At 47.0% G+C, this 12,183-nt stretch overlaps 1 protein-coding gene across 1 annotated transcript in view; it reads left to right on the plus strand.

Moving 5' to 3' along the window:
• Positions 1-8,158, plus strand: part of LOC134585305 (E3 ubiquitin-protein ligase RNF213-like) — a 203,694-nt gene extending 195,536 nt beyond the window's left edge. The window contains exons 24-25 of the mRNA XM_063440726.1: positions 6,361-6,483; positions 8,036-8,158. Coding sequence (XP_063296796.1) covers positions 6,361-6,483; positions 8,036-8,158 — 246 coding nt within the window. The remainder of the gene's footprint in view (positions 1-6,360; positions 6,484-8,035) is intronic.
• The last annotated feature ends 4,025 nt before the right edge of the window (positions 8,159-12,183 follow it).

Below are 12,183 nucleotides of genomic sequence, written 5' to 3' on the forward strand. Positions count from 1 at the left end.
CTCACCGTAACACATCATAGCATAGCAACGCTCACCGTAACACGTCATAACACAGCAACGCTTACTGTAACACGTCATAGCACAGCAACGCTTACTGTAACACATCATAACAAAGCAACGCTCACTGTAATACATCATAACACAGCAACGCTCTCCGTAACACATCATAACTCAGCAAAGCTCACCGTGACATGACATAGCACAGCAACGCTCACGTAACACATCATAGCACAGCAACGCTCACGTAACACATCATAGCACTGCAACGCTCACTGTAACACATCATAACACCGCAAAGCTCACCGTAACACATCATAGCACAGCAAAGCTCACTGTAACATGTCATAGCACAGCAAAGCTCACTGTAACACATCATAACACAGAAAAGCTCACCGTAACACATCATAACACAGCAAAGCTCACCGCAACACATCATAGCACAGCAAAGCTCACTGTAACATGTCATAGCACAGCAAAGCTCACTGTAACACATCATAACACAGAAAAGCTCACCGTAACACATCATAAGACCGCAAAAGCTCACTGTAACACATAACACAGCAACGCTCACCGTAACACATAACACAACAACGCTCACCGTAACACATCATAACACAGCAACGCTCACCGTAACACATCATAACACAGCAAAGCTCACCGTAACACATTGTAATACATCATAGCACAGCAACGCTCACCGTAACACATCATAGCACAGCAAAGCTCACTGCAGCACATCATAACACAGCAAAGCTCACTGTAAAATGTCATAGCAGATCAAAGCTCACCGTAACACATCATAACACAGCAAGGCTCACTGTAACACGCCATAACACAGCAAAGCTCAGTGCAGCACATCATAGCACAGCAAAGCTCAATGCAGCACATCATAGCAAAGCAAAGCTCACTGCAGCACATCATAGCACAGCAAAGCTCACTGCGGCACATCATAGCACAGCAAAGCTCACTGCGGCACATCATAGCACAGCAAAGCTCACTGCGGCACATCATAGCACAGCAAAGCTCACTGTAACACTTCCTAGCACAGCAAAGCTCACTGTAACACTTCCTAGCACAGCAAAGCTCACTGCAGCACATCATAGCACAGCAAAGCTCACTGCAGCACATCCTAGCACAGCAAAGCTCACTGCAGCACATCCTAGCACAGCAAAGCTCACTGCAGCACATCATAACACAGCAAAGATTGGAAACCCCGCACACTGCGGATGAAGATGAAAATCATGTTGACAGGGATAATTCAAAGGGAATGTTCCAGGCACTGCTGCTTCGCACCATAGTAGCTTCAATTGGTTGATAAGGAAAATCTCTAAGAAAAAAATGTCTGCTGACTCTTGGGGCGAGTAGTTCAGAAATATGTAGACAAATACAGTTGCAAGAAAAAGTATGTGAACCCTTTGGAATGATATGGATTTCTGCACAAATTGGTCATAAAATGTGATCTGATCATCATCTAAGTCACAACAATAGACAATCACAGTCTTCTTTAACCCCTTAAGGACCAAACTTCTGGAATAAAAGGGAATCATGACATGTCACACATGTCATGTGTCCTTAAGGGGTTAAACTAATAACACACAAAGAATGAAATGTTGCCATGTTTTTATTGAACACACCATGTAAACATTCACAGTGCAGGTGGAAAAAGTATGTGAACCCTTGGATTTAATAACTGGTTGAACCTCCTTTGGCAGCAATAACTTCAACCAAACGTTTCCTGTAGTTGCAGATCAGACGTGCACAACGGTCAGGAGTAATTCTTGACCATTCCTCTTTACAGAACTGTTTCAGTTCAGCAATATTCTTGGGATGTCTGGTGTGAATCGCTTTCTTGAGGTCATGCCACAGCATCTCAATCGGGTTGAGGTCAGGACTCTAAATGGGCCACTTCAGATGTATTTTCTTCTGTTTAAGCCATTCTGTTTTTGATTTACTTCTATGCTTTGGGTCATTGTCCTGTTGCAACACCCATCTTCTGTTGAGCTTCAGCTGGTAGACAGATGGCCTTAAGTTCTCCTGCAAAATGTCTTGATAAACTTGGGAATTCATTTTTCATTCGATGATAGCAATCCGTCCAGGCCCTGACGCAGCAAAGCAGCCCCAAACCATGATGCTCCCACCACCATACTTCACAGTTGGGATGAGGTTTTGATGTTGGTGTGCTGTGCCTTTTTTTTGCCACACATAGTGTTGTGTGTTTCTTCCAAACAACTCAACTTTGGTTTCATCGGTCCACAGAATATTTTGCCAGTACTGCTGTGGAACATCCAGGTGCTCTTGTGCAAACTGTAAACGTGCAGCACTGTTTTGTTTGGACAGCAGTGGCTTCCTCTGTGGTATCCTCCCATGAAATCCATTCTTGTTTAATGTTTTACGTATTGTAGATTCGCTAACAGGGATGTTTGCATGTGCCAGTGACTTTTGTAAGTCTTTAGCTGACACTCTAGGATTCTTCTTCACCTCATTGAGCAGTCTGCGCTGTGCTCTTGCAGTCATCTTTACAGGTCGGCCACTCCTAGGGAGAGTAGCAGCAGTGCTGAACTTTCTCCATTTGTAGACAATGTGTCTTACCGTGAACCGATGAGCAGCAAGGCTTTTGGAGATACTTTCCAGCTTTATGCAAGTCAACAATTCTTAATCGTAGGTGTTCTGAGAGCTCTTTTGTGCGAGGCATCATTCACATCAGGCAATGATTCTTGTGAAACGCAAACCCAGAACTGGTGTGTGTTTTTTATAGGGCAGGGCAGCTGTAACCAACACCTCCAATCTCATCTCATTGATTGGACTCCAGTTGGCTGACATCTCACTCCAATTAGCTCTTGGAGATGTCATTAGTCTAGGGTTCACATACTTTTTCCACATGCACTGTGAATGTTTACATGGTGTGTTCAATAAAAACATGGCAAACATTGGCAACATTTCATTCTCTGTGTGTTATTAGTTTAAGCAGACTGTGATTGTCTATTGTTGTGACTTAGATGATAATCAGATCACATTTTATGACCAATTTGCCAAATTGGAAAAATTATCTAAGTCAATTAATCTAACCTAATACTATCCCAATGTTTGAATGACATTCTCTCAAAAATACAGAGGGGGAGCTGGGGGAATGAGACATACAGGGGGGAGCTGGGGGAATGAGACATACAGGGGGAGCTGGGGGAATGAGACATACAGGGGGTAGCTGGGGGAATGAGACATGCAGGGGGGAGCTGGGGGAATGAGACATGCAGGGGGGAGCTGGGGGAATGAGACATACAGAGGGGAGCTGGGGGAATGAGACATACAGAGGGGAGCTGGGGAATAAGACATACAGGGGGAGCCGGGGGAATGAGACATACAGGAGGCAGCTGGAGGAATGAGACATACAGGGGGAGCTGGGGGAATGAGACATACAGGTGGGAGCTGGGGGAATAAGACATACAGGTGGGAGCTGGGAGAATAAGACATACAGGGGGGAGCTGGGGGAATGAGACATACAGGGGGGGAGCTGGGGGAATGAGACATACAGGGGGAGCTGGGGGAATGAGACATACAGGGGGGAGCTGGGAGAATGAGACATACAGGGGGAGCTGGGAGAATGAGACATACAGGGGGGGAGCTGGGAGAATGAGACATACAGGGGGAGCTGGGAGAATGAGACATACAGGGGGAGCTGGGAGAATGAGACATACAGGGGGGGAGCTGGGAGAATGAGACATACAGGGGGGGAGCTGGGAGAATGAGACATACAGGGGGGAGCTGGGAGAATGAGACATACAGGGGGGGAGCTGGGAGAATGAGACATACAGGGGGGGAGCTGGGAGAATGAGACATACAGGGGGGAGCTGGGAGAATGAGACATACAGGGGGGGAACTGGGAGATTGAGACATACAGGGGGGAGCTGGGAGAATGAGACATACAGGGGGGAGCTGGGGAATGAGACATACGGGGGGAGCTGGGGGATGAGACATACGGGGGGAGCTGGGGGAATGAGCCATACAGAGGGGAGCTGGGGACACCTTTAGGGAATGAGACACATGAATGAAGGCGCTGGGGGGAATGAGACACATGGGGGAGCCTGGGGAAAATGAGTCACATGAATGGAGGTGCGGGGGGTAATGAGATATATGGGGGGAGCCTGGGGAATGAGACGCATGAATAGAGGTACTGGGGGGAATGAGACACATGGGGGGAGCCTGGGAATTGAGATACCTTGGGGAATGAGACACATGAATGGAGGTGCTGGGGGGAATGATACAAATGGGGGGAGCCTGGGGAATTAGACACCTTGGGGAATAGGACACCTGAATGGAGGTGCTGGGGGAAATTATTATTGGTATTTATATAGCACCAGCTTATTCCGCAGCGCTTTACCATAAAAGGAGAATTTACCAAATGAGATAACAAAATGTAACAGGAAAAATAGGTAATTGAGGACATTACAATCTAGAGGTGGTGGGGTATAAAAACACAACAGGAAGGCTGTTTAGAGAGACCGCAAATAGACCTGGTGGGAAAGTAGCAGAATTGGAGGTGAGTGTGGAGTGTGGCCCTATAGGAGAGAGCAAGAGGAAAGTTTGAGAGATTGAAGTTACTCTTGGAGGCCATAAGCAATCCTGAAAAGATGGGTTTTAAGCGGGGCAGTACGGCTTCTGGGGAGACCAATTAGGAGAGAATTATAGTAATCCATGCAAGAGATTACTAGAGCATGAACAAGCTCCTTGGCAGCATCTTGCATAAGAAAGGGGTGTATGCGGGCAATTTTTTTAAGTTGGAATCAACAGGTTTCAACAACAGACTGGACATGAGGTGCAAAGGTGAGTGACACCAAGACAGCAAGCTTGAAGGAGGAGGATCAGTGTTATGAGGACAGAAAAATAAGAAACTCAGTTTTAGAGAGATTGAGTTTCAGAAAGTGTCAGGACATCCAATCAGGGATAGAAGTAAGGCAATTGGTGACACATTGTAGGACAGCAGGGAAGAGGTCAGGGGAGGAGAGATATATCTGGGTGTCATCAGCGTACAGGTGGTAGTGGAATCCAAATGAATTAATGAGTTTGCCAAGAGAGGCAGTATAGATAGAGAATAAAAGGGGACCAAGATCTGAACCTTGAGGGACTCCGACTGAGACAGGACGAGGAGAGGAGGTGCTGATGGAAAAAGAGACGCTAAAAGAGTGTTGGGAGAGATAGGAGGAGAACCATGAGAGGGCTGTGTCACAGGGACCAAGAGATTGAAGAGTTAGGAGAAGGAGGCCATGATCAACAGTTTCAAAGGCAGCAGATAGGTCGAGAAGAATTAGTATGGAATAGTGGCCTTTGGACTTGGCTTTGATTAGGTCATTTGTAACTTTAATAAGAGCAGTCTCAGTAGAGTGGAGGGGGCGAAAGCCAGATTGAAGAGGATCGAGGAGGGAGTTGGAATTTAGGAAGCACGTCATACGAGTAAAGACAAGTCTTTCTAGAAGCTTTGAGGAAAAAGGAAGCAGGGATATCGGACGATAGTTGGAAGTGGAAGACTGGTCTAGGGATTGCTTTTTTAGGATGTGTACGACAGTAGCATGCTTAATGGGAGCAGGGACAACACCAAATGAAAGAGAGCAGTTTAGGATGTGTGTTAAGGATGGTACAAGACAAGGGGTGAGAGCTCTGATGAGGTGGGAAAGTGGTGGGACGAGAGGAGAGGAGAAGCGCAGCCACCTCCTGTTCAGTAGCCGGAAGGAAGTCTTGGAGGGTAGGGATGGTATGGTCCAAGTGAGGTTGAAATAGAAGTGGGGAAGAATTAATTCCTTAACCGTTTAATCTTGTCAGTAAAGTAACATGCAAAGCTATCAGTAATATAGTAATTATTCTATTTTGACCAATCCGCCCCAGAACTGCTGTTTTAATATAAACTTGTATAAACTGCTTGTATGTTTAAAGATACGCATTTAGAGGAGTAGAAATGTTATGTGTAACCTGGCTGCTCAGTTAGAACTTCATACCTATGAATAGCTGCAATCTGTTTGCATGTATGCAATGTATCCTATGGCCAGAGTTTTGTTTGTCTCTGATAACTGAAGCAGATTTAATCTCGACTACAATGGGAAAATGTGTATTGTTACATGAGAGGAACTTGTTTCTCTACTACATACTCATTGTTGTACAATATTTTTTTAATATAGCATAAAATGGTATTTGAGTCTGTATTCATGTCAATCATAAAAGGAACAGCTTGCTCAAGTGCTTTGTGTTAATATGCATTTTTTGGCATGGCGTTATTATGCATATTTGCAAAATAACATGTGGAACAGTGGAAAGCTGCCTCTTAGTGTTATTGTTTTTATTGAGAGGAGTGTAGTTATGTTCTATATTTTGCAGGTGAACCAGAACACTCAAATTGACCTGTTCTTGGTGTGTGGAGATCGCTACAAATATTTGAGAGATGGCCTCAATAAAGCTCTACTTGAACATAATGAAGAAAGCATTGTTAATTTTCAACAGGTACATTACATTAACAAATTTAGATAACTGCAGGAGATTAAAATTTCATTATTAAAAAAAAATCTACCAATACATTGTATAACGGATCACCTGGCACCCCGACTGGGTACCTCCGCCAAAGAACCACTTCCTAGCTGGAACAGCGGTCAAACCGCAGCACTTCTTGCCCTCAGTCGCCATAGCTTGACTGGGGCCCTGGAACCGCCACCTCCTTCCTGGATCCGAAGGGAAAATTAGCTCTGACACCTCCAGGCACTGGACGACACTCAGTCCTGGGAACTCTGGAACCAAATGGAGAATTACCTCTAGTCCTTACAATGACTTTCCCAGTTGAATCTCCTGCAAGCTGGAACAGCAGACACAGGAGCAAATCTTCTTTCCCTCCAATAACTGGACGACACACAGTTTTGGAGTGTAAGCAGGAATCTCCAGTTTAATAGGACACACTATACAATTTTCCAGGCCAGAGGAACAACCTCCTGGACCTGATGGGGCACAGGAACACAAAGGACATAAACCAATCAGAACAAACATACAGTCTGTGACACGACCATGTACAGCACATAATCCCTCCCCTCTGCTTTGGAGATAATTGAGTAAATTCCTGTAAGTAACTCAATTATCTCCAGGCAGAAAAAACAAATTTTCACAAAGTTCAGATAGTACCCCAAAATCGAACATATCCCCATAAACATCACATCCCCTGATAGCCCCGATTTGGGTGAAAAACATATCCAAAAATGACCCAGATCGGTTCAGGAATTTCCTGAAAGTCATAGTTTTGACCGACCGCAAGCATGGCCCCATGCCCAAAACCGTGCTCGTGGTAAACTTGAAAAGGGAGTTTGTCACATACTGCATAGAAAATTAATGTCAAAATGTTATACAGGTGGTCCTCGTTTTGCGACCTACCTGTTTTACAACGGCTCGCACTTACGATCAGTCATGGTGATTTCCTGCTCTGGTGCATTCGTCTATGTTCGGGGAAACTTCCCCGAACATAAACGAACGCATCAGAGCAGGGAAACACTCTAATCTATGTTCATGGAAATTTCCCCGAACATAGATTTAAACGGAATCCCCTGCTCTGGTGAGTTTGATTATTTTTGGGGAAGTTTTGCATGAAAGAGGAAAAGTTAGATCAGAGTACAGACAGTCCTCTCTTACCGACCAATTCGTTCTACGACCGGGTCGTAAGAACGGAATCCGGTCGGTAAGTGCGGAGTGTCTGTACTCTGATCTAACTTTTCCTCTTTCATGCAAAGGGTTCCATATAATTGTATCAAGCGCAAGCCTCAGATTTATAACATATAATATGATAAAGAGTCATGATTGTGCTCAGCTGTTCAATACTGGAATGTGTATTGGAATAAACACATTCAGTATTTCCTATCTAATGACTGCCCTTAACATCTTCCATATAGTCCTGGACCAGTGGGTCTGTACTGTCCTTGTTATCACGGACTCCTCATCTTTGGTTCTCGGATATAACCCTGTACTTGTATAACTTTTGTACATTTGATAGCACCAAGTCTTATTCTTTTATTCCCAGGAATGTGTGAGTCCTGATTGGGAACTGCCTGTCCATATACTTCTGGCCGTTTACAGGGAAATAACCTTGTGCAAAGGGCTTCAAGACGGCACAACTACAGACAGTATGGAGGCAAGTGTCTAAATTTTTTTTTTTGCAAGGTACTTAGCTAACATTTAAGACCTTCAGTTCTGCAGTTGGCATTTAAATTCTGCGGCTGTACAGGTTCTGACATTTGAAGTTTTGGCCACTGGTGGAGAGACACTTGTTACAGGTGACATATATTTTATTGACATGTTGTGTTTAGTTTAAGTATAATTTGTCTTGGTTCACGCAGTCATGTGAAGATGATTTTTTTTATTGAGATGATTTGAATTCCATAGGTCAGCATGCAAATCCTGTGTGCTGCAAAAAAGGGCATATTTTAAAAATAGCTAAGAGTGTATTAAAGAAACAAATAGTCTATATAAAATTCAGACCCAGACACTTTGTATATTGCATGTGCTTTAGAGTTAAGCGAACCCGGACTGTAAAGTTCGGGTTCGTACCGAACATTACGTTTTTTGGACCCCGGACCTGAACACTGACATATCAGTGTATGTTCGAGTTGGAGTTCGGTGTTCGGCGATTTAATGGCGCGTTTTGAAAGGCTGCAGGGCAGCCAATCAAAAAGCGTTTGACTCGTGTGCCCTTAGAAGCCATTAGTAGGCATGGCTGTGATTGGCCAGTGCAGCATGTGACCCAGCCTCTATATATAAGCTGGAGTCGCAAAGCGCCGCACGCACGTGAGCTCTTATTAGTGTAGGGAGAGGATGCTGCAGCTGTGAGGGACAGATTAGGAAAGAATTCTGGTGTTGAATCTGCAAACTACAGCGATTATTCAAACTACAGCGATTATTTTTGTGGGTGCTATAATACGACATTTTTGTGCCCTGCCCTGAGCCCAGTGCCACAGAGAGTGCAGTGGACTTGCAACTGCATGTGTGCCAGGCACATTACATTAATCCTGTTCTGGTAGCTCAGTGGGCAACATCTAGGCATTTTTAAATACCTAGATACTCAATCCATGTGAGTTGCCACAATGGTACGGAACATTTGCTTCAACGTACCGTTGAAGCGCTCACACAGGCCATTGGTCTGGGGGGGGGGGGGGTAAGGGGAGCTCAGGATTGGTTTTATGCGCACAATCTCCAAATTTGATGTCTCATTTCGGCAGTAAACTGGGTGCCCTGGTCTGAGAGAATCTCCCGGGGAAAACCCATCCGGGAGAACACTCGCATCAAGGCTTCAGCCACAGTCTCTGCCCGAATACTGCTCAGGGTACCGAGTCGCGTAGTCCATGATGGTCAGAATGTACTTCTTCCCAGAGGGACTAGGCTTGGCTAGGGGACCTATAATGTCGACAGCTACTCTGCCAAACGGATCTTTACTAATAGGTACTGGATGGAGGGAGGCCCTGTGCCGGTCCCTTCTCTTCCCCACTCTCTGGCAGACATCTGGCAGTACTGCCTCAGATCCTGAGAGATGCCTGGCCAGAAGAAGCTTTGGGTGAGCCAAGACACAGTCTGGCTCCTGCCCAAATGCCTTGCCAAGGGGATATCGTGAACTAGCTTCAGCAGCTCATACCAATACTTCTTGGGTCTGGGGCTGGTGGTCTCTCACCAGCCGTGTCGTTGGGGAGCCCATTAAAAAAGTGCTCTAGCATGACGAGCTGGGTGATCTCCGGGAACTTGGCTTGATGGGAGTTGAGCCAGTTCTGGGTGGCTCTTGTGATGCGGCATGCCCACTCCGCATGGGAGTCCTTCTCCCCTTTCCGGGTCTCCCTAAACTTTCGGCGGTATTGCTCGGGGGTGACCGCATACCGGGCCAGGAGGATTTGTGTAATAAAGGGATAGTCTCTGATCTGCTCTTCTGGTACAGCCCGGTAAATATCCGCTGCCTTCCCCACTTGCTGGCCAGGATGGTGACCCAGTCGCTGGGGTCCACGTCTTGGAGTAGGCACTGGCACTCAAAGTTTTGTAAAAAGTCATTGATGCCTTCTTCTGCTTCCTTGAACTCTTTGAAGGCATTGTATGGTAGCTTGTTGGCCAGGGTGGTTGTGATTCCCGGCGCCCTCTGCTCCCTTCTTCCTTCATCTGGGTTCATGGAGGTTGCCTTCTGTCTATTGGCAAGGACATAGGCTTGCACCTCCAAAAAGGTCCTGCTGACGATCTCCTCTGAGGGTGGCTCTCGGTAATATGCCAGGCGCCGGTCCACCTCCTTGCCCACTTCCTCCTCATCTCTGCCCCTGGCTGGGGTTCGTTGCCTCACTGCGTGCCTGGTCGTCCTCCATGAGCGCAGCAGTTAATTTGGCCTTGTTACGCCCACCAGGCCTTATTCCTCTGGCTCCACACAAGTCCTGCAGTGTAGGTCGCTTTAGAGCACTGTAGTCCATGGGTCTGTTGGCAGTGACATGGGATCCCGCCGCTTGCCACCTATTGAAGCGGGACCTGGTTATCCCCTTTGATTAGAATAGGTCAGACCCATTTCCCCAGTAACCGAATGGGACACAGTTCCAGGATACAAAGTTTGACAATCTTTATTTGGGTACACAGCTTTGCCTCCTGTTGCCTCCTCCTCCGCTTCCTCCTCCTCTACCACCTCTTCATCTGGTCAGTGTAACACCTTCACCACCAACTTCAGCACAGCCAGGGGGGAAACGACAGCAGGCTGTTATAAAGCTCAAAGGTTTGGGGGGAAAACCCCACACCGCGCAGAAGCTGTGGACAGGCATGGAACAACAGACTGATGAGTGGTTGTTGCCCCTGACCCTCAAGCCCGGCCTGGTGGTGTGCGATAATGGGCAAAATCTCCTAGCAGCTCTGGGCCTAGCCCGTTTGACGCACATCCCTTGCCTAGAGCATGTGCTGAATTTGGTGTTGCAGAAATTCCTGAAAAACTACACAGATATATCACAACTGCTGCAGAAAGTGTGGGCCATCTGTGCGCGCTTTCAGCGTTCTCACCTTGTTGCTGCTCGCCTGTCTGTGCTGCAGCGTAACTTCGGCCTTCCTGCTCACCGCCTCATATGCGATGTGCCCACAAGGTGGAACTCCACCTAGCACATGCTGGAGAGACTGTGCGAGCAGCAGCAGGCGATAGTGGAGTTTCAGCTGCAGCACGCACGGGTCAGTCGCTCTGCGGAACAGCACCACTTCACCACCAATGAGTGGGCCTCCATGTGAGACCTGTGCCATGTTGCGCTGTTTTGAGTACTCCACCAACATGGCCAGTGCCGATGACGCTGTTCTCAGCCTTACTATCCCGCTTCTATGTCTCCTTGAAAAAACGCTCTGTGCGATGATGGAAGAGGATGGGGCACAGGAGGAAGAGGAGGAGGAAGAGGGGTAATTTCCACGTTATCAGGACAGTCATTCACAAGTGGCTCGGAGGGTGGGTTCCTGCACCAGCATAGGCCAGGTACACAATTGTCCGGCATCTCCACACTGTCCCATGGAAGCGTTCAGCTGTACATCTCCCAAACATTGGATAGAAACAGGAAGTACCCCCCTACCCACCCGCGATCCCTGGCCCTGAATGCCAGCATTTCAAAATACCTGGCCTTTGAAATGCTGTTATTCCGTCTGGTGGAGACGGACAGTTTTAAAAACATGATGGCGTTATTGGACTGCAAGAAATGCACCACAGGCCGCAAATGTTTATTTTTTTATATGTCCCAATATTTTGGGGGCTACCCCAATAAAAAAAAAAAAAAACTGTGTTGGCTACCTCCTCCGCCTCCACCACCGCTTCCACCTACTCTGCCACGGTCACCGCTTCCTCAACCTCCTACTCCACATCCACCTTCTCCTCCTAGAGCAGGGTGCAAAAGCGGAGCGGCCGTCCCCTAGACAGTACGCCTGCTACTGCCCACCGCACCCAGGGACCGAGCACACCAAAGCCATTTTCAAGGAGTTCCCTGGCGTGGCAGTTCTTCAGACAATGTGCTGACGACAAGACACAAGTGGTTTGCACGCTGTACAATCAGAGCCTGAAGCGAGGCATACACGTTCTAAACCTGAGCACAACCTGCATGACCAGGCATGCAAAGCACGAGCTGCAGTGGAGTAGGCACCTCAAAAACCAAGAAAGGTCTCAGGCTCCTCCTGCTTCCTCTTATGCTACTGTCC

Source organism: Pelobates fuscus, unplaced genomic scaffold (genome assembly GCF_036172605.1).
Source record: "Pelobates fuscus isolate aPelFus1 unplaced genomic scaffold, aPelFus1.pri H_1, whole genome shotgun sequence".
Classification (NCBI taxonomy): domain Eukaryota; kingdom Metazoa; phylum Chordata; class Amphibia; order Anura; family Pelobatidae; genus Pelobates; species Pelobates fuscus.